Source organism: Scyliorhinus torazame, chromosome 12 (genome assembly GCF_047496885.1).
Source record: "Scyliorhinus torazame isolate Kashiwa2021f chromosome 12, sScyTor2.1, whole genome shotgun sequence".
Taxonomy (NCBI): Eukaryota; Metazoa; Chordata; class Chondrichthyes; order Carcharhiniformes; family Scyliorhinidae; genus Scyliorhinus; species Scyliorhinus torazame.
In genome coordinates this window covers 82,808,853-82,832,521 of record NC_092718.1, presented here as the reverse complement: position 1 = coordinate 82,832,521, position 23,669 = coordinate 82,808,853, and the positions used below count along the sequence as shown (strand labels likewise).

At 54.4% G+C, this 23,669-nt stretch overlaps 1 protein-coding gene across 1 annotated transcript in view; it reads left to right on the top strand.

The window, feature by feature from the left end:
• LOC140386522 (V-set and immunoglobulin domain-containing protein 10-like) overlaps nucleotides 1-20,276 on the top strand; it is a 74,484-nt gene extending 54,208 nt beyond the window's left edge. Inside the window, exons 8-11 of the mRNA XM_072468928.1 lie at nucleotides 12,591-12,637; nucleotides 14,889-15,014; nucleotides 17,423-17,566; nucleotides 19,754-20,276. Of these exons, the coding sequence (XP_072325029.1) occupies nucleotides 12,591-12,637; nucleotides 14,889-15,014; nucleotides 17,423-17,566; nucleotides 19,754-19,831 (395 nt within the window). The 3' untranslated portion in view covers nucleotides 19,832-20,276. The remainder of the gene's footprint in view (nucleotides 1-12,590; nucleotides 12,638-14,888; nucleotides 15,015-17,422; nucleotides 17,567-19,753) is intronic.
• Nucleotides 20,277-23,669: the final 3,393 nt, after the last annotated feature.

Here is a 23,669-nt window from a genome sequence, read left to right as displayed (position 1 = left end):
TAAACCTGTGTGCACGTTCTGTATGCATGCATCTCTGTGTTGTGAGTCTGTCTATGTGTGTCCATGTGCGGGTCTGCGTGTGTGCATGTGCGTGTGCATGCATGTCTGTGTGTGCACGTCTGTATGTGTGTGCGCATCTGTGAACCTGTGTGAGCGCCTGCATGTTTATGTCTGAGTGTGTGTACATGTGTGTGTCTGCCCACTCACTAGCACATGGATTTAGACACTGGTTGTAGAGGTTATCATAGAATTTACAGTGCGAAGGAGCCAATTCGGCCCCATCGAGTTTGCACTGGCTCTTGGAAAGAGCACCCTACCCCAAGGTCAACACCTCCACCCCTATCCCCATAACCCAGTAACCCCACCCAACACTAAGGGCAATTATCACGGCCCAATCCACCTAACCTGCACATCTTTGGACTGTGGGAGGAAACCGGAGCACCCGGAGGAAACCCACGCACACACGGGGAGGATGTGCAGACTCCGCACAGACAGTGACCCAAGCCGGAATCGAACCTGGGACCCTGGAGCTGTGAAAGAATTTGTGCTATCCACAATGCTACCGTGCTGCCCCTTGGTTAGGTTGGTTAGGGTTGTAGGGGCTGCAGGAGGTTACAGGGCTAGGGAGGATCGTTGGGGCTGGAGAAGATTACAGAGAAAGGGAGGCTTGTAGGGGCTGGGGGAGGTTACGGAGATAGAGTTGTTGAGGCTGGAGGAGGTTACGGAGATAGAAATTGTAGGGGCTGCAGGAGGTTACAGAGATTGGAATGGCTAGGGATGGAATTGAAATTAGGATTAGAAATTTAAAATGGTGTATGGTTTGAGCGGGAGTGGATGTGGATCAGTGAGTATTGGAGGGGGTCTGGTGTGTGGTCGGAACGGGTCGCGGTGCATGTTTGGGATACAGGTGGGGGGGGGCAGCAGAGTTTGGGACACGGGCAGGGGGGGAGGCAGCAGAGTTTGGGATAACAGGTGGGGGGGGGGGAGGGGGCAGCAGTGTTTGGGGACATGGCGTGGGGGAGGGGGCAGCAGAGTTTGGGACACGGGCGGAGGGGGAGAGCAGAGTTTGGGACACCTGGGGGAGCAGAATTTGGGACTGATGCGGCCATCAATTCACACGAGACGGAGAGTTGAAGTGAACAGTGGTTTTAATCAGCTAGAACTGTGCCTGCCTACGACTGCTCTGTACTGAGAGCCGCCTGCAGGCAGCAGATCTATATACCTCCCCCGAGGGGGCGGAGCCATAGGCGGAGCCCACAAGGTCATCAACATAATACAATGTAATGTAATGTAATACAATGGTGAATGGTTGCAGTAATACATTCATCACATTCACCCCCTGTTAAAAATTGAAGTCCAGCGGGGGTGAAGTGGGCTCATAGATTGAGTCTGTCCGGCGCCTTGATCATTCGCTGCGATCGCCTGAGCTCTGGTTTCGCTGCGGGCACAGGTGTTGAACTCATCGCTGCGGGCGCGGGGTATTGAACTCGTCGCTGCGGGCACGGGTGTTGAACTCGTCGCTTCGGGCACGGGTATTGACTCCGGGAGCGTGTCTTCTGGAGCTTCATCCCTGTAGGTCGGTGATGGGGGAGGGGGTGTAGGACGGGGGAGTGTAGGCCATGTAGGGGCGGGGGCAGTGTTCGGTGTAGGGTGGGGGGGGGGGGGGTAGGTGATGGTCGCTGGGGGAACCGGTGGGTGCCAGGTCCCGGAGGGAGACTGTATCTTGTCGGCCGTCGTGGTGCGCCACGTAGGCATACTGGGGGTTGGCGTGAAGGAGCTGGACCCTCTCGATCAGGAGGTCGGACTTATGGCTCCTCACGTGCTTTCGGAGGAGGACAGGCCCCGGTGTCGTCAGCCAGGATGGAAGCGAGACCCCGGAGGTGGATTTTCTGGGGAAAACAAATAGGCGGTCATGAGGGGTCTCGTTCGTGGTTGTGCAGAGGAGCGACCTAATGGAGTGGAGAGCGTCGGGGAGGACCTCCTGCCAGTGGGAAACTGGGATACTCCTAGACCGCAGGGCCAGGAGGACGGCCTTCCATACCGCCGCGTTCTCCCTCTCCATCTGTCCGTTTCCCCAGGGTTGGTAGCTGGTAGTCGTGCTCGAGGTGATACCCTTACCAAGCAGATACTGACGCAGTTCGTCGCTCATAAACGAGGAGCCCCGGTCACTGTGGACGTAAGTGGGGAAACCGAACAGGGTGAAGATATGTGCAGGGCCTTAATGACAGTGGCCGCGGTCATGTTGGGGCATGGGATTGCAAAGGGGGAAACGGGAATACTCATCAACGACGTTAAGAAAATACGCGTTGCGGTCAGTGGAGGGGAGGGGCCCTTTGAAATGGATGCTGAGGCGCTCGAAGGGCCGGGATGCCTTCACCAGGTGGGCCTTGCCTGGACGATAGAAGTGCGGCTTACACTCCGCGCAGATTTGGCAGTCCGTGGTCATGGCCCTGACCTCCTCGGTGGAGTAGGCCAGGTTGCGGGCCTTGATGAAGTGGAGCAGCCGGGTGACCCCCGGGTGACAGAGGTTGTTGTGGATGGCCCGGAGTCGGTCATCTTGTGCCGCGGGATAGGGCATCTGGGGGCTCATTGAGCTTCCCTGGACGACAGACAATATCATAGCTTTAGGTTGAGAGTTCGATCCTCCTCCTCTTGATTTTATCATCCTTGATCTTGCCCCACTGTCAATTGGTGAACATGAAGGCTACCGACCGTTGGTCGGTGACGAGGGTGAACCTCCTCCCAGCGAGGTAGTGCTCTCCAATGCTGCACAGCTTCCACGATGGCTTGAGCTTCTTTTTCGACTGAGGAGTGTCAAATCTCGGAGGCGTTGAGGGTACGGGAAAAAAAAGGCTATGGGCCTGCCTGCCTGGTTAAGGGTAGCGGCGAGGGGCGACCTCTGACGCGTCGCTCTCCACCTGGAAGGGGACGGACTCGTCCACCGCGTGCATCACGGCCTTGGCAATATCTGCCTTGATGCGGCTGAAGGCCTGGGAGGCCTCAGCCATCAGAGGGAAGATGGTGGCTTTGATCAGTGGGCGGGCTTTATCCGCATAGTTGGGGACCCACTGGGCGTAATATGAAAAGAACCCGAGGCATCTTTTCAGGGCCTTGGGGCAGTGGGGGAGGGGGAGTTGCAGGAGGGGGGCGCATGCGGTCGGTGTCGGGCCCTAGGACTCCGTTTTCCACGACATAGCCGAGGATGGCCAGTCGGGTTGTGCGGAAAAAGCATTTCTCCTTGTTATAGGTGGGTTTGAGGGCTTGGGCGGTTTGGAGAAACTTCTGAAGGTTGGCATCGTGGTCCTGCTGATCATGGCCGCAGATGGTGACGTTGTCCAAGTACGGAAATGTGGTCCACAGCCCATACTGGTCCACCATCCGGTCCATCATTCTTTGGAAGATCGGTGACGCCGAAAGGGACCCGCAGGAAGTGGAAGAGGCGGCCGTCTGCCTCAAAGGTTGTGTAGTGGTGATATTCCGGGCGGATTGGGAGCTGGTGGTATGCGAACTTCAGGTCTACCGTGGAGAACACCCGGTAGTGTGCAATCTGATTCACCATGTCCGCTATCCGGGGAAGGGGGTACGCATTGAGTTGCATGTACCGGTTTATGGTCTGGCTGTAGTCTACAACCATCCGGTTCTTTTCCCCGGTCCTGACGACCACCACTTGAGCTCTCCAGGGGCTATTACTGGCCTCGATGGCCCCCTCCCTCAAGAGCCACTGAACCTCTGACTTGTTAAAAGTCCTGTCCTGGGCACTGTACTGCCTGCTCCTGGTGGTGACGGGTTTACAGTCGGCGGTGAGGTTCGCGAAGAGCGGGGGAGGAGCGACCTTAAGAGTCGCGAGGCTGCATACGGTGAGAGGGGGTAGGGGCCCGCCGAACTTCAGGGTCAGGCTCCTGAGGTTGCACTGGAAGTCCAGTCCCAACAGGAGAGGAGCGCAAAGGTCGGGGAGGACATATAGTTTGAAATTGGTTGTACTTGGCGCCCTGTATCGCGAGGTTTGCGACACAGTACCCCCGGATCTGCACCGAATGTGATCCGGAAGCGAGGGAGATTGTTTGGGATGCGGGGGAAATTTGGAGAGAACAGCGCCTTACCGTGTCTGGATGTTCAAAGCTCTCCATGCTCCCAGAGTCAAACAGGCAGGGCGTTTCGTGCCCATTGACCCGGACGGTCATCATCGAGTTCCTGAGGTGCTTGGGCCGTGACAGCGCCGAGCTGCGCGTAGCCGGCGTGGTCGGAGGTGGTGGGGTGGTCCCAAGATGGTTGCCCCCGTCGATCGCACGTATCGGGCGGCGTTGGAGATGGTGGCCAAGATGGCAGCCCTCATCAGTCGCACGTGTTCGGCGGTGTTGAAGATGGCGGCCAAGATGGCAGCCCCCATGAGTCGCACATGTTGGGTAGTGTTAAAGATGGCTGCCCCCACGGACAGCACAAGGCTGAAGACGCGTCCGAAGGGGGCGGTACCGGCAGGCACACAGCCACCCTGCGGGGTCTGTGGGCCTGTGAGTCTGAGAGTCGGGCCTGTGATTTAGAAGATTTGGATCTGGCCAGGCAGACTTTGGCAAAGTGTAATTTCTTGCCGCAGTCGCTACAGGTCGCGTTCCGAGCCGGGCAACGCTGCCTGAGGTGCTGGTCCTGGCCGCAGAAATAGCAGGGCAGCCCCCCGGGTTGGACGGGCAGCCGCGCGGCACAGGCCTGGGCACCCTCTGAGCGGGTGTCCACGAGGGGATCGCGTGGCCAGAGGGGAAAGCATTGAGGCTCTGCAACGCTACTTCTAAGGAGGTGGATAGTTTTACCGTCTCTCCTAGGTCGAGGGCGCCCTTTTCGAGCAAGCGCTGTCTGACATAGTTGGACCGGACTCCAGCCACATAGGTGTCCCGGATGGTGAGTTCCATGTGCTGCGAGGCCGTGACGCCCTTGTAATTGCAGTTTCTTGCGAGTACCTTCAGGTCGCGTAGGTATTCCTCCAGCGATTCCCCGGGGCGTTGATGACTCGTGGTGAGGAGATGCCATGCGAACACGTCGTTCAACCGGTCTCACGTACTGCCTTTTCAGGATCGTGACCGCGTCTGCGTACGTGGTCGCTTCCTCTTTTTTTAAAAATATATTTTATTAAAGTTTTCAAACACAATTTTTTCCCTTACAAATCAACAAAAATGGTAGCATGATACCTGCTATATAACATTGTTTAAATAATATAATAAACTAACCAAATAACACGAAGTAACGCTCCCCCCACCCCCTCTCCCCATCTAGAACACAAACAATTTCCCCCCCCTCCCCCCCCCCCCCCCCCCCCCCGCACACCCCCCCCGCCCCCCCACCTGGGCTGCTGCTGCTGGCTATCTATCTTCCCCCTAACGTTCCGCTAGATAGTCGAGGAACGGTTGCCACCGCCTGGTGAACCCTTGAGCCGATCCTCTCAGCGCAAACTTCATCCGCTCCAGTTTTATGAACCCCGCCATATCGTTTATCCAGGTCTCCAGGCCGGGGGGTTTCGCTTCCTTCCACATGAGTAAAATCCTACGCCGGGCTACGAGGGACGCAAAGGCCACAACATCGGCTCTTTCGCCTCCTGCACTCCCAGCTCATCCGCTACTCCAAATATAGCTAACCCCCAGCCTGGCTTGACCCGGACCTTCGCCACCTTCGAGATCACTCCCGTCACTCCCCTCCAATACCCCTCCAGTGCCGGACACGACCAAAACATATGTGCGAGGTTCGCCGGGCTTCCCCCGCACCTCCCACACTTGTCCTCCACTCCGAAGAACCTGCTCAACCTTGCTCCCGTTATGTGTGCTCTATGCAGCACCTTAAATTGGATCAGGCTAAGCCTGGCACACGAGGAAGAGGAATTTACCCTGCTTAGGGCATCAGCCCACAAACCCTCCTCAATCTCCTCCCCAAGCTCCTCTTCCCATTTCCCCTTCAGTTCGTCCACCAGCTCCTCCCCCTCTTCTCTCATCTCCTGGTATTTCTCGGACACTTTGCCCCCCCGACCCACCCCCCCGAAAGCACCCTGTCCTGGATCCCTTGTGTCGGGAGCAGCGGAAATTCCCTCACCAGTTGTCTCGTGAACGCTCTTACCTGCATATACCTAAAGGTATTTCCCAGGGGCAGCTCATACTTTTCCTCAAGCGCTCCCAAACTCGCAAACGTCCCATCTATAAATAAGTCTCCCACTCTCCTGATTCCTGCCCGGTGCCAGCTCTGGAATCCTCCGTCCAGCCTCCCTGGGGCAAACCTATGGTTGTTCCTGATCGGGGACCACACCGAGGCTCCCAGCACACCCCTCTGTCGCCTCCATTGCCCCCAGATACTTAATGTTGCCGCCACCACTGGGTTCGTGGTAAACTTTTTCGGGGAGAGCGGTAATGGCGCCGTCACCAGTGCCTGCAAGCTCGTCCCTTTGCAGGACTTCATCTCCAACCTTTTCCATGACGCTCCTTCTCCCTCTATCATCCATTTACGAATCATCGCCACGTTGGCGGCCCAATTGTAGTCGCCCAAATTCGGCAACGCCAGTCCCCCTCTGTCTCTGCTACGTTGTAGGAACCCCCTCCTTACCCTCGGGGCCTTCCCTGCCTACACGAAGCTCGGGATGCTCCTATCTATTTTTTTAAAGAAGGCCTTAGTGATCAGTATAGGGAGACATTGGAACACAAATAGGAACCTCGGGAGGACCATCATCTTAATTGCCTGCACTCTGCCCGCCAGTGACAGCGGCTGCATGTCCCACCTTTTGAAATCCTCTTCCATTTGTTCCACCAGCCGTGTCAGATTGAGTCTGTGTAAGGTTCCCCAGCTCCTGGCTATCTGAATCCCCAGGTATCGGAAGTTTCTTTCCACTCTCCTTAGCGGTAGGCCATCTATCCCTCTACTCTGGTCCCCAGGGTGTATCACAAAAAGCTCACTCTTTCCCATGTTAAGCCTATATCCCGAGAAATCTCCAAACTCCCTCAATATCTGCATGACCTCTGTCATCCCCCCCCACTGGATCCGTCACATACAGCAGTAGGTCATCCGCATAGAGTGACACTCGGTGTTCCTCTCCTCCTCTAACCACCCCTCTCCATTTTCTGGAGTCTCTCATCGCTATGGCCAGTGGTTCAATTGCCAGCGCAAACAGTAATGGGGACAGCGGGCATTCCTGTCTTGTTCCCCTGTGTAGTCGAAAATACTCCGACCTTTGCCGATTTGTGACCACACTTGCCGTTGGGGCCCCATAGAGGAGTTTAACCCAGCTGACAAAACCCTCCCCGAACCCGAACCTCCTCAGCACCTCCCATAGATACTCCCACTCCACCCTATCAAATGCCTTCTCTGCATCCATTGCCGCCACTATCTCTGCCTCCCCCTCAGCTGGGGGCATCATTATCACCCCTAATAGCCGTCGCACGTTGACATTCAATTGTCTCCCCTTTACGAACCCTGTCTGGTCTTCGTGCACCACCCCAGGGACACAATCCTCCATCCTCGTTGCCAGCACCTTTGCCAGCAACTTGGCGTCCACATTTAGCAATGAGATAGACCTATAAGACCCGCACTGCAGCGGATCTTTATCTCGCTTCAAGATTAGTGATATCGTCGCCTCCGACATTGTCGGGGGTAGGGTCCCCCCTTCTCTGGCCTCGTTAAAGGTTCTTACCAGCAGCGGGGCCAACAAGTCCACATATTTTCTATAGAATTCCACCGGGAACCCATCTGGTCCCGGGGCCTTCCCTGCCTGCATGTTCCCCAGCCCTTTGGTCACCTCGTCCACCCCAATTGGCACCTCCAGGCCTGCCACCTCCTGCTCCTCCACCCTCGGGAACCTTAATTGGTTCAGAAACTGCTGCATCCCCTCTTTTCCCTCCGGGGGTTGGGACCTATATAGCCTCTCGTAAAAGGTCTCAAACACCTCGTTTATCTTCCCTGCTCTCTGCACCGTGGCTCCCGTTTCATCCCTAACTCCCCCTATCTCCTTCGCCGCTGTCCTCTTTCGAAGCTGGTGGGCCAACAGGCGACTCGCCTTTTCCCCATATTCATATCTCATCCCCTGTGCCTTCCTCCACTGTGCCTCTGCCCTCCCTGTGGTCAGCAGATCGAACTCCGTCTGGAGTCGTCGCCTCTCCCTGTATAGTCCTTCATCCTGGGCCTCCGCATATTTTTTATCTACCCTCAAAATCTCCCCCAGTAGTCTTTCCCTTTCTTTCTTTGGCCTCCGTTTTCCCCTTGTGGGCCCTGATGGAGATCAACTCTCCCCTGACCACGGCTTTTAGTGCTTCCCATACTACTCCTACTCTGACTTCCCCGTCGTCGTTGGCCTCCAGGTATCTTTCGATACATCCCCGCAGCCTTCCGCAGACTCCCTCATCCGCCAATAATCCCACATCCAGTCGCCAGAGTGGACGCTGCTCCCTCTCCTCTCCTAGTTCCAGGTCCACCCAATGTGGGGCATGATCTGAAACAGCTATGGCTGAGTACTCAGTTCCTTCCACCCTCTAAATCAGTGACCTTCCCAAAACGAAGAAATCTATCCGGGAGTATACCTTATGGACATGGGAGAAAAAGGAGAACTCTTTGGCCAGCGGCCTAACAAATCGCCACGGATCCACTCCCCCCATTTGGTCCATAAACCCCCTAAGCACCTTGGCCACTGCCGGCCTTCTTCCGGTCCTAGATCTAGATCTATCTAACCCTGGGTCCAGCACGGTGTTGAAGTCCCCCCCTCCATTATCAGGTTTCCTACCTCCAGGTCCGGGATACGTCCCAGCATACGCTTCATAAATCCCACATCATCCCAATTCGGGGCATATACATTAACCAACACGACCTCCATTCCCTGCAGTCTGCCGCTCACCATCACATATCTGCCACCGCTGTCCGCTACAATGTTCCTAGCCTCGAATGACACCCGTTTCCCCACCAATATGGCCACCCCCCTATTCTTTGCATCCAGCCCCGAGTGGAACACCTGTCCCACCCATCCTTTCCTTAACCTAACCTGGTCCGCCACCTTCAGGGGCGTCTCCTGAAGCATGGCCACGTCTGCCTTCAGTCCTTTTAAGTGCGCGAGTACTCGGGCCCTCTTAATCGGCCCATTTAGGCCTCTCACGTTCCACGTGATCAGCCAGACTGGGGGGCTGCCCGCCCCCCTCCCCTGTCGACTAGCCATCACCCTCTCTGGGCCAGTCCCACGTCCCGGTTCCGCGCACCCACTCGTCCCCCCCGCGGCGCATTACTGCCCCGACCACCTTTTCTTTTACCAGTTCCGTCTCGATCTCCGCAGCAGTAACCCAGTTATCCCCCCACTAGACCCCCATCTAGCATGGTTACTCCCCCCATATTGCTTCCGAAAGTCAGCTGACTTCAACTGACCCCGGCTTCTCCCGCTCTCTCCTTGACCCCCCCGTGTGAAGAACTCCCATCCCCCTTGCGCCTATCTTCCCGCCATCATCTTTCTGACGCGGGAACAAGAAAAAGAAACCTTGTGTTCTCTAGAGCCGTCCCGCCCCTCGTGGCGCAGCTCCCTCTGCCGCCCCACTCCCATTCCCCATCCCCTGTCTGAGTCTCCTCTTCCCCCCCCCCACCGGCGCCCACATTTCTCAATGTCCCCCCCTCCCCAATTTACATTTCTATATACATCAGCATTGTCGTTTCCCCTCCAACATCAGTCCCTCAGTTCTGATCCAGTTTCTTGTTTTTAATGAAGGTCCATGCTCCTTCCGCCGTTGCGAAGTAGTAATGCCTCTCCTGGTGCGTGACCCACAGTCGCGCCGGCTGAAACATCCCGAACTTCACTTTCTTCTTGTGCAGCACCTCCTTGGCTCGATTGAAGCTCGCCCTCCTTCTCGCCACCTCCGCACTCCAATCCTGATACACTCGTACCACCGCATTCTCCCATCTACTACTCCGTACCTTCTTGGCCCATCTCAGAACCGCCTCTCTTATCATTGAAGCGGTGAAATAGCACGATCATCGCCCAAGGTGGTCCTCCCGCCTTTGGTCTCCTCGCAGGGACCCGATGGGCCCCTTCCATTTCCAAGGGGCCTGAGGGGGCCTCAGCTCCCATTAGCGAGCGTAGCATCGTGCTCACGTAAGCCCCGCCGTCAGCTCCTTCCACTCCCTCGGGGAGACCCAGGATCCGGAGGTTCTTTCTCCGTGATCTGTTTTCTAGGACTTGAATCCTTTCGATGCACTTCTTATGGAGCGCCTCGTGCGTCTGCATTTTGACCACCAGGCCCAGGATCTCGTCCTCGTTGTCCGTCACCTTCTGGTCCACCACACGGAGCTCAATCTCCTGGGCCTTTTGTGTCTCCTTAAGCCCCTCAATTGCTTGTAGCATCGGGGCCAGCACCTTTTTTAGCAGCTCCACACACCGTCTTAAAAATTCATCCTGGTCCGGTCCCCATGTTGCCTGGGCTCCCTCCGCCGCCATCTTGCTCCTTTTTTCCTTCTGCCGCTGCCCTCGAGGATTCTCCGAGATCTGGCCACCGCCGCCGATATTTTTCTTTTTCGCTGGGGGGGGGGGACTCCCTGTTGTCTCACCCCACACCGGGTTTTGTCCCGAAAAAATTCCCCGTTGGGGCTCTTAAAAGAGCCCGAAGGTCCGTTCGAGTTGGAGCCGCCGAAACGTGCGGCCTAGCTGGTCATCGCCGCAACCGGAAGTCCCGTGGTCACTTCCTCGATCTGCACAGAGATTCTGTGGCTCACCCAGGCATGGAGGAGACTCAGTTTCTGATCCTCGGTGACGGTGGGTGAGGAGGAGGCGGCGAGGTAGGCCTCAAAACAGCGGACCCAGTGCGAAAAAATCCCCTTCGCTTCAGCGGCCTGTGGGTCGAGTTCCATAGCGATATTGTAGCTGATTAAATTGATGCGACCATCAGTTCACACGAGACGGAGAGTTGAAGTTAACAATGGTTTTAATCAGCTAGAACGGTTTGGGACGCGGGGGGCGGGGGGAGCAGAGATTGGGACACGGGGGGGTGGGGGGGGCAGAGTTTGGGACACGGTGGGGAGTAGAGTTTGGGACACGGGGGGAGCAGCAGAGTTTGGGACACTGGGGGCAGAGTTTGGGACACGGGGGGGGGGGGTGGGGAGCAGAGTTTGGGACGTGGGGGGAGCAGAGTTTGGTACCCGGGGGGGGCAGAGTTTGGGACACCGGGAGTGGGGGGGAGCAGAGTTTGGGACGCGGGGGGGGAAGCAGAGTTTGGGACACGGGGGGGTTGGGGGGAGCAGAGTTTGGGACGCGGGGGGGAGCAGAGTTTCGATGCGGGGGGGGGAGCAGACTTTCGGACAGGGGGGGGTGGGGGAGCAGAGTTTGGGACATGGGAGGGGGCAGAGTTTGGGACGCGGGGTGGAGCAGACTTTGGGACACGGGGGGTGGGGAGCAGAGTTTCGGACACAGGCGGGGGAGCAGAGTTTGGGACACAGGTGGGGGGGAGCAGAGTTTGGGACACCAGGGGGGGGGGGAGAGCAGAGTTTGGGACACGGTGGGGGGCACACTTTGGGACACGGGGGGGAGCAGAGTTTGGGACACGGTGGGGAGCAGAGTTTGGGACATGGTGGGGGGGCAGAGTTTGGGACACGGTGGGGGGCACACTTTGGGACACGGGGGGAGCAGAGTTTGGGACACGGGGGGAGGAGCAGAGTTTGGGACACGGGGGGGGGCAGAGTTTGGGACATGGGGGGCAGAGTTTGGGACACGGTGGAGGGAGGGAGCAGAGTTTGGGACACGAGGGGGCAGAGCTTGGAACACGGAGGGTGGGGAGCAGAGTTTGGGACACGTGGGGGGGGAGCAGAGTTTGGGACACGGGGAGTGGGGGAGCAGAGTTTGGGACACGGGGAGTGGGGGAGCAGAGTTTGGGACACGGTGGGGGCACACTTTGGGACACGGGGGGGAGCAGAGTTTTGGACACGGGGGGGGGGGGCAGAGTTTGTGATACGGTGGGGGAAGAGCAGAGTTTGGGACACGGGGGGGGGGGGCGGGCAGAGTTTGTGACACGGGGTGGGGGAGCAGAGTTTGGGACACGGAGGGGGGGGCAGAGTTTGAGACACGGAGGGGGGGGGCAGAGTTTGGGACACGGAGTGGGGAGCAGAGTGTGGGACACGGAGGGGGGGTAGAGTTTGGGACACAGTGGGGAGCACACTTTGGGACACGGGGGTGGGGGGGAGCAGAGTTTGGGACACGGAGGGGGCACGGTGGGGCCACACTTTGGGACACGGGGGTGGGGGGGGAGCAGAGTTTGGGACGCGGGGGGTGGAGGGAGCAGAGTTTGGGACGCGGAGGGGGCACGGTGGGGCCACACTTTGGGACACGGGGGGTGGTGGGAGCAGAGTTTGGGACATGGGGGGCACAGTTTGGGACGCGGGGGGTGGGGAAGGAAGCAGTGTTTGGGATGAGCTCCTGTTGGTGGAGGGTCACAGAGAGGAACCTGTGTTTGAGAGGGGGGGAATGAGCATTTTGGGCATCTTCAATTCTGTTGTCATCTCAATAGCTGAAGTGTTCTTTCAATGACAGAGTACAGCATTAATGTGACTTTCACTGCGATGGAACATTCCAGAATAAATGACGTCCCAATTTTATTTCCCTTTCCTTTCAGATCAGAGAAGGAAAGCTGGGACAGAGAAGCAAACAGCAAAGAAGAAGGTCAGTCACTCGGCTGCCGCCTGGGACTGCCCAGAGCCAACCCAGGCGGGGTCCACAATTATACTCTCTGATCGGCAATGCCGCTTCCTGTTGTGCGGCTTGCCGTCAGGATCATCGGTTGGCATTCACTTTCACTCCCTCTCTCTCGCCTCCGAGTCAGAAGGCTGTGGGTACAATTCCCCAGACAGTCAGTACTGAGGGAGTGCTGCACTGCCAGAGGGTCAGTACTGAGGGAGTGCTGCACTGTCAGAGGGTCAGTACTGAGGGAGTGCTGCACTGTCGGAGGGTCAGTACTGAGGGAGTGCTGCACTGTCGGAGGGTCAGTACTGAGGGAGTGCTGCACTGTCAGAGGGTCAGTACTGAGGGAGTGCTGCACTGTTGGAGGGTCAGTACTGAGGGAGTGCTGCACTGTCAGAGGGTCAGTACTGAGGGAGTGCTGCACTGTCAGAGGGTCAGTACTGAGGGAGTGCTGCACTGTCAGACGGTCAGTACTGAGGGAGTGCTGCACGGGCAGAGGGTCAGTAGTCAGGGAGCACTGCACTGTCAGAGGGTCAGTACTGAGGGAGTGCTGCACTGTAAGAGGGTCAGTGCTGAGGGAGTGCTGCACTGTCAGAGGGTCAGTGCTGAGGGAGTGCTGCACTGTCAGAGGGTCAGTACTGAGGGAGTGCTGCACTGTCAGAAGGTCAGTACTGAGGGAGTGCTGCACGGGCAGAGGGTCAGTAGTCAGGGAGCACTGCACTGTCAGAGGGTCAGTACTGAGGGAGTGCTGCACTGTAAGAGGGTCAGTGCTGAGGGAGTGCTGCACTGTAAGAGGGTCAGTACTGAGGGAGTGCTGCACTGTCAGAGGGTCAGTACTGAGGGTGTGCTGCACTGTCAGGGTCAGTACTGAGGGAGTGCTGTACTGTCAGAGGGTCAGTACTGAGGGAGTGCTGCACTGGCAGAGGGTCAGTACTGAGGGAGTGCTGCACTGTCAGAGAGTCAGTACTGAGGGAGCACTGCACTGTCAGAGGATCCGTACTGAGGGAGTGCTGCACTGTCAGAGGGTCAGTACTGAGGGAGTGCTGCACGGGCAGAGGGTCAGTAGTCAGGGAGCACTGCACTGTCAGAGGGTCAGTACTGAGGGAGTGCTGCACTGTAAGAGGGTCAGTGCTGAGGGAGTGCTGCACTGTCAGAGGGTCAGTGCTGAGGGAGTGCTGCACTGTCAGAGGGTCAGTACTGAGGGAGTGCTGCACTGTCAGAAGGTCAGTACTGAGGGAGTGCTGCACGGGCAGAGGGTCAGTAGTCAGGGAGCACTGCACTGTCAGAGGGTCAGTACTGAGGGAGTGCTGCACTGTAAGAGGGTCAGTGCTGAGGGAGTGCTGCACTGTAAGAGGGTCAGTACTGAGGGTGTGCTGCACTGTCAGAGGGTCAGTACTGAGGGTGTGCTGCACTGTCAGGGTCAGTACTGAGGGAGTGCTGTACTGTCAGAGGGTCAGTACTGAGGGAGTGCTGCACTGGCAGAGGGTCAGTACTGAGGGAGTGCTGCACTGTCAGAGAGTCAGTACTGAGGGAGCACTGCACTGTCAGAGGATCCGTACTGAGGGAGTGCTGCACTGTCAGAGGGTCAGTACTGAGGGAGTGCTGCACTGTCAGAGGGTCAGTACTGAGGGAGTGCTGCACTGTCAGAGGGTCAGTACTGAGGGAGTGCTGCATTGTCAGAGGGTCAGTACTGAGGGAGTGCTGCACTATCAGAGGGTCAGTACTGAGGGAGTGCTGCATTGTCAGAAGGTCAGTACTGAGGGAGTGCTGCACTGTCAGAGGATCAGTACTGAGGGAGTGCTGCACTGTCAGAGGGTCAGTACTGAGGGAGTACTGCACTGTCAGAGGGTCAGCACGAGGCAGTTGCTGCATTAATCGAGGGGGCTTAAGATGATTAAAGGATTTAATCGGGTCGATAAAAATAATTTCTTCCTCTGGTGTGGGGCAAGGTCGAGAACAGGGCGCGGTGGGGGAGTTGGTGTGGGTGGCGGGGGGGGGGTGGAAACTTAAAATTTGACGCCAGAGCCAGGCCGTTGGGCTAATGACCGGAAGTGTTTCCTCACAAGAAGGGCCAGAAATACGGAACTCCTTAGAAAATTCTGTCGAGTCTGCGAGAGGGCACCGATTACAGCCGTGGGTCGCCAGAGAGAGTGCAAGAGAGGGGAGCTGTCATTCGCGGTATGGGCTGAGGCCGTTTTCCATCACTATATGAATTTCCATTTCCGCTTCACAGGAGCAGTGGAGCGACTGGGACAGAAACCCGCAGAAGGCATCGGAACGCTCGGCACCCACAGGTGTTCCAACAACACGGAACGCCCAGGCCAAACCTCAAAGGAACATCTCCAACAGGACGCAGCTGGTGAGTGGGGGAGGGGTCCCTCAGGGGAGGGGAGAGGAGAATTCTCCGATCCTGGCCTCTCCGTGTTCAGAGGGACGCAGGCATTGGGGAGAGGGGGCTGGAGAAGAACAGCGAGGCAGGATGGTCAGATATTAACTTTCCCAGCAGTGTATGACTGTCCAGTTGCGAGCCAGGTGCCCCAGATGGACAATGATACAGATCGGGGTGACACAGTCAGCAGCCCATACCAGAGCAACGCATTACAGATAGATATTGTCCGGGTAATCGAGAACCCAATCTCACTTCGAAAGCCAACTATTTTTATTCACAGACAGCACAGATCCGAAACGAATACAAATCGTTTACAAAACGTGGTGTTAGCGCTTAAATAGCCGGAGAGTCAGTACTGAGGGAGTGCTGCACTGTCGGGATGGTCAGCAATGAGGGAGGCTGCACTGTCAGAGGGTCAGTACTGAGGGAGTGCTGCACTGTCAGAGGGTCAGTACTGAGGGGGTGCTGCACTGTCAGGGTCAGTACTGAGGGCGTGCTGCACTGTCAGAGGGTCAGTACTGAGGGAGTGCTGCACTGTCAGAGGGTCAGTACTGAGGGAGTGCTGCACTGTTGGACGGTCAGTACTGAGGGAGTGCTGCACTGTCAGAGGGTCAGTACTGAGGGAGTGCTGCACTGTCGGGATGGTCAGTTCTGAGGGAGTGCTGCACTGTCGGAGGGTTAGTACTGAGGGCGTGCTGCACTGACGGGATGGCCAGTACTGAGGGAGTGCTGCACTGTCGGAGGGTTAGTACTGAGGGAGTGCTGCACTGACGGGATGGCCAGTACTGAGGGGGTGCTACACTGTCAGGGTCAGTACTGAGGGCGTGCTGCACTGTCGGGATGGTCAGTACTGAGGGGGTGCTGCACTGACACAGGATCAGGACTGAGGGAGTGTTGCACTGTCGGAGGGTCAGTGCTGGGGGAGCGCTGCACTGCCGGAGGGTCAGTAATAATTTCAATAATAATCCTTATTGTCACAAGTAGGCTTACATTAACACTGCAAAGACGTTACTGTGAAAAACCCCTAGTCGCCACATTCTGGTGCCTGTTCAGGTACACAGAGGGAGAATTGAGAATGTCCAATTCACCTACAGCACATCTTTCGGGACCTGTGGAAGAAACCAGAGCACCTGGAGGAAATCCACGCAAACACGGGGAACTGAGGGAGCGCTTCACTGTGGGAGGGTCAGTACTGAGGGAGCGCTGCACTGTCAGAGGGTCAGTACTGAGAGAGTGCTGCACTGTCGGAGGGTCAGTACGGAGGGAGCGTGCACTCTGAGGGCCAGTACTGAGAGAGCGTTGCACTGTCAGAGAGTCACTACTGAGGGGAAGCTGCTCTGTCAGAGGGTCAGTGCTGAGGGGAAGCTGCTCTGTCAGATGGTCAGTGCTGAGGGAGTGCTGCTCTGTCAGAGAGTCCGTCCTGAGGGAGTGCTGCACTGTCAGAGGGTCAGTACTGAGGGAGTGCTGCACTGTCAGAGGGTCAGTACTGAGGGTGTGCTGCACTGTTGGAGAGTCAGTACTGAGGGAGTGCTGCACTGTCAGCGGGTCAGTACTGAGGGAGTGCTACACTGTCAGAGGGTCAGTACTGAGGGTGTGCTGCACTTTTGGAGAGTCAGTACTGAGGGAGTGCTGCACTGTCAGAGGGTCAGTGCTGAATGAGTGCTGCACTGTCAGAGGGTCAGTACTGAGGGAGTGCTGCACTGTCAGAGGGTCAATACTGAAGGAGTGCGACACTGTCAGAGGGTCAGTACTGCGGGAGTGCTGCACTGTCAGAGGGTCAGTACTGAGGGAGTGCTGCACTGTCAGAGGGTCAGTACTGAGGGAGTGCTACACTGTCAGAGGGTCAGTACTGAGGGAGTGCTGCACTGTCAGAGGGTCAGTACTGAGGGAGTGCTGCACTGTCGGGCGGTCAGTGCTGAGAGGAAGCTGTAGTGTCAGAGTTGCTGTCTTTCAGGATGGTACATTAATCCGACGCTCTGTCTGCCCTCTGTGTTTGTAAAAAATCCCATGGTCACTATTTGGACGAAGTTTTTGGGGCGGGGTGGGGTGCAGGGGGGAATTGGGTTCACCCCGCTTTCCAGGGACCGATATTTATCCCTCAACCAACACCACTAAAGAAAGCAGATGATTATCACATTGCTGTTGTGGGATCTTACTGTGCGCAAAGTGGCAGCTGCTTTCCCACTTTAAAACGGTGCCCTCACTTCTAAAAAGAAATTACTGTATTGTCTGTGATACACTTTGGGACAGTTGCGAGAGAAATGCAGTGTTCATGCCTATAATACACAAACAGACTCTATAAAGTTTGAAGGTATTTCTGTGTGTCTCTGATTCTTAAGGTCGTTCAGTCTTCCTAATCCTTGTCTAAATTGTTTCAGTCCATTGACGAGTGGGATCAAGCGAGTTCTGTGGACCCGAAGTCCCTCTATCTCAATGGACCCTACACTGCATCAAACTGGAGATCGTTGGAGAGCATGTCCCCGGGAAGTACGGCAGGGAAAATGGCTTCCATAGGCAGGATGGTAAGGTGGCAACTTGGGAGCATGCTCGCATTTTACCCCAGCACCCTGGCTACATTAGATTAACCCAATTATTCAGAATGTACGGCAAGGGTTTTGGGAACACTGGGATTGAGTACAGTGGGAGTGAATGGGAAAGGGTTTGGGTCCATTGGGATGGTGTATGGAGGGTGTGAATGGGAAGAGGTTTGGGTCCATTGGGATTGTGTATGGAGGGTGTGAATGGGAAGAGGTTTGGGTCCATTGGGATTGTGTATGGAGGGTTTGAATTAGATTAACCCAATTATTCAGAATGTACGGCAAGGGTTTTGGGAACACTGGGATTGAGTACAGTGGGAGTGAACGGGAAGGGGTTTAGGGTCCATTAGGATTGTGTACAGTGGGAGTGAACGGGAAGGGGTTTGGGTCCATTTGGATTGTGTACAATGGGAGTGAACAGGAAGGGGTTTAGGGTCCATTAGGATTGTGTACAGTGGGAGTGAACAGGAAGGGGTTTGGGTCCATTTGGATTGTGTACAATGGGAGTGAACAGGAAGGGGTTTAGGGTCCATTGGGATTGTGTACAGTGGGAGTGAACGGGAAGGGGTTTGGGTCCATTAAGATTGTGTATAATGGGAGTGAACGGGAAGAGGTTTGGGTCCATTGGGATTGTGTATGGAGGGTGTGAATGGGAAGGGGTTTGGGTCCATTGGGATTAGGGCAGCACGGTAGCACAAGTGGATAGCACACAATGCCAGGGTCCCAGGTTCGATTCCCCGCTGGGTCATTGTCTGTGCGGAGTCTGCACATTCTCCCCGTGTCTGTGTGGGTTTCCTCTGGGTGCTCCGGTTTCCTCCCACAGTCCAAAGACGTGCGGGTTAGGTGGATTGGCCATGATAAATTGCCCTTAGTGTCCAAAAAGGTTAGGAGGGGTTACTGGGTTATGGGGTAGGGTGGAAGTGAGGGCTTAAGTGGGTCGGTACAGACTCGATGTGCCGAATGGCCTCCTTATGCACTGTATGTTCAATGTTCTATGTACAATGGGGGTCAATGGAAGACGTTTGTGTCCATTGGGATTGTGGAGAGTGGGAGTGAACAGAAAGGGGTTTGGATCTATTGGGGTGGTGTACAGTGGAAGTGAACAGGAAGGGGTTTGGATCCATTGGGATTGTGTACAATGGAAGTGAATGGGAAGGAGTTTTGGTCCATTGGGATTGTGTACAATGGGAGTGAACAGGAAGGGGTTTGGGTCCATTGGGATGGTGTACAATGGGAGTGAATGGGAAGGAGTTTAGGTCCATCGGGACTGTGTACAGTGGGAGTGAACAGGAAGAGGTTTGGGTCCATTGGGATGGTGTACAATGGGAGTGAATGGGAAGGGATTTGGGTCCATGGGAATTCTGTACAGTGGGAATGAACGGGAATTGATTTGGGTCTATGGGGATTGTGTACAGTGGGAGTGAACAGGAATTGCTTTGGGTCCATGGGGATTGTGTACAGTGGGAATGAACGGGAATTGATTTGGGTCCATTGGGATTGTGTACAGTGGGAATGAACGGGAGTTGATTTGGGTCCATTGGGATTGTGTACAGTGGGAATGAACGGGAATTGATTTGGGTCCATTGGGATTGTGTGCAGTGGGAATGAACGGGAATTGATTTGGGTCCATTGGGATTGTGTACAGTGGGAATGAACAGGAATTGATTTGGGTCCATTGGGATTGTGTGCAGTGGGAATGAACGGGAATTGATTTGGGTCCATTGGGATTGTGTACAGTGGGAATGAACAGGAATTGATTTGGGTCCATTGGGATTGTGTGCAGTGGGAATGAACGGGAATTGATTTGGGTGCATTGGGATTGTGTACAGTGGGAATGAACAGGAATTGATTTGGGTCCATTGGGATTGTGTACAGTGGGAATGAACAGGAATTGATTTGGGTCCATTGGGATTGTGTGCAGTGGGAATGAACGGGAATTGATTTGGGTCCATTGGGATTGTGTACAGTGGGAATGAACAGGAATTGATTTGGGTCCATTGGGATTGTGTGCAGTGGGAATGAACAGGAATTGTTTTGGGTCCATGGGGATTGTGTACAGTGGGAATGAACGGGAATTGATTTGGGTCCATTGGGATTGTGTACAGTGGGAATGAACGGGAATTGATTTGAGTCGATGGATCAACCCTCCTCTCTCTCACTCTCTCTCTATAGCCTGAACACAGCAGCAGCCAATCTCATCTCAAGTCTCCAACCCTCACTCCTCAGAATCGTTCCGCCACCATGGTGTGAGGACTACACCAGTTGATAAGCCACACCCCTCCACACCACCAAAAAAAAAGTCCATGTCAGCTGATGCTGGACATCGCATGATGCTCCAAATCCACCAGTTCCTGAGTGGGAAATGAAGGCAGAGATAAGTCAGTGAGCATCCAGACAAATCTAGACTGAGCAGAAAAAATGGCAGCAAGATTCTGTGTTGGATTATTGGCTGTGTGAGATTTTTATCAACATCATACTGTAAAATACCTTTCTAAACTCCACTGGACCAAAATGCTGAATATCAGGCGAATGAAACTCGATGGGTGAGCTGCTGCAGGTTTATTCAGCCACCTGTTGTATAAATATTGTACATTTGATCAGAATTAACAATTATATTTTTAATGCGTTTACATTTTCCTCAATGCCAGGCAATGCTTTACACAGTATATTTAATAAACGGTTTTCAGTGAAAACATTTCTGTTGTCTGAGATCTCAGCTGTTCACCCGCAGCACAACACAGTTCCAGGCAGAGGGGGGTTAGCAGCCATGTGAGACTGAGTGGTTGTGCAAACAGTCACTCGCACACACATTGTCTCAACTCTCACACACTAACACTCTCACATACAGTCACTCACACACACACTGTCTCAACTCTCTCACATGCACACATTCTCTCTCACACACTGTCTCAACACTCACTCACACACACACACATACAGTCACACACACACACTGTCTCAACACACACACACACAGTCACTCACACACACACTGTCTCAACTCTCACACATGCACACATTCTCTCACACACTGTCTCAACACTCACTCACACACACACATACAGTCACTCACACACACACAGTCTCAACACACACACACACAGTCACTCACACACACACTGTCTCAACTCTCACACATGCACACATTCTCTCACACACTGTCTCAACACTCATTCTCACACACACACATACAGTCACTCACACACACACTGTCTCAACACTCACACACACACATACAGTCACTCACACACACACTGTCTCAACTCTCACACATGCACACATTCTCTCACACACTGTCTCAACTCTCACACACACACATACAGTCACTCACACACACATTGTCTCAACTCTCACACACTAACACTCTCACATACAGTCACTCACACACACACACTGTCTCAACTCTCTCACACACACTCGCACACACATTGTCTCAACTCTCACACACTAACACTCTCACATACAGTCACTCACACACACACTGTCTCAACTCTCTCACATGCACACATTCTCTCTCACACACTGCCTCAACACTCACTCACACACACACACATACAGTCACACACACACACTGTCTCAACACACACACACACACTGTCTCAACACACACACACACAGTCACTCACACACACACTGTCTCAACTCTCACACATGCACACATTCTCTCACACACTGTCTCAACACTCACTCACACACACACATACAGTCACTCACACACTCACACACACTCACACACACACTCACACACACACATACAGTCACTCACACACACTGTCCCAACACTCACTCTCACACACACACTCACACACACACTCACACACACTGTCCCAACACTCACTCTCACACACACACACACACTCACACACACACTCACAACACTCACTCTCACACACACACACACTCACACACACACTCACACACACGCACACTCACACACACACTCACACTCACACGCACACGCACACTCACACTCACACACACACTCACTGTCTCAACTCTCACACACACACATACAGTCACTCACACACACATTGTCTCAACTCTCACACACTAACACTCTCACATACAGTCACTCACACACACACACTGTCTCAACTCTCTCACACACACTCGCACACACATTGTCTCAACTCTCACACACTAACACTCTCACATACAGTCACTCACACACACACACTGTCTCAACTCTCTCACATGCACACATTCTCTCTCACACACTGCCTCAACACTCACTCACACACACACACATACAGTCACACACACACTGTCTCAACACACACACACACACACTGTCTCAACTCTCACACATGCACACATTCTCTCACACACTGTCTCAACACTCACTCACACAGACATACAGTCACTCACACACACACTGTCTCAACACACACACAGTCACTCACACACACACTGTCTCAACTCTCACACATGCACACATTCTCTCACACACTGTCTCAACACTCATTCTCACACACACACATACAGTCACTCACACACACACTGTCTCAACACTCACACACACACATACAGTCACTCACACACACACTGTCTCAACTCTCACACATGCACACATTCTCTCACACACTGTCTCAACTCTCACACACACACATACAGTCACTCACACACACATTGTCTCAACTCTCACACACTAACACTCTCACATACAGTCACTCACACACACACACTGTCTCAACTCTCTCACACACACTCGCACACACATTGTCTCAACTCTCACACACTAACACTCTCACATACAGTCACTCACACACACACACTGTCTCAACTCTCTCACACACACTCGCACACACATTGTCTCAACTCTCACACACTAACACTCTCACATACAGTCACACACACACACTGTCTCAACTCTCTCACATGCACACATTCTCTCTCACACACTGCCTCAACACTCACTCACACACACACACATACAGTCACACACACACTGTCTCAACACACACACACACACTGTCTCAACTCTCACACATGCACACATTCTCTCACACACTGCCTCAACACTCACTCACACACACACACATACAGTCACACACACACTGTCTCAACACACACACACACACTGTCTCAACTCTCACACATGCACACATTCTCTCACACACTGTCTCAACACTCACTCACACAGACATACAGTCACTCACACACACACTGTCTCAACACACACACAGTCACTCACACACACACTGTCTCAACTCTCACAACTCTCACACATGCACACATTCTCTCACACACTGTCTCAACACTCACTCACACACACACATACAGTCACTCACACATACACTGTCTCAACTCTCATACATGCACACATTCTCTCACACACTGTCTCAACACTCACTCACACACACACATACAGTCACTCACACACTCACACACACACTCACTCACACACTCACACGCACACTCACACACACACTCACACACACTGTCCCAACACTCACTCTCACACACACACACTCACACACACACTCACACACACACTCACAACACTCACTCTCTCACACACACACACTCACACACACACACTCACACGCACACTCACACACACACTCACACACACTGTCTCAACACTCACTGTCACACACACGCACACTCACACGCACACTCACACTCACACGCACACTCACACACACACTCACTCTCACACACACTGTCCCAACACTCACACTCACACGCACACGCACACTCACACACACACTCACTCTCACACACACTGTCCCAACACTCACTCTCACACACTCACTCTCACACACACTCACACACACACACTCTCACACACACCGTCTCAACACTCACTCTCACACACTCACTCTCACACACACACACACTCTCACACATACTGTCTCAACACTCACTCTCACTCACACACTGCCTCAACACTCTCACTCACACACACACTCACACACACACTCACACACACACTCACAGACATCGTCACTCAAACACACACTGTCCCTCTCACACTCTCAATCACACACTCACACAATCACTCACACACTGTCTCAACATTCTCATTCACACACACACACACTCTCTCACACACGGTTACACACACACACACTGTCTCAGCACT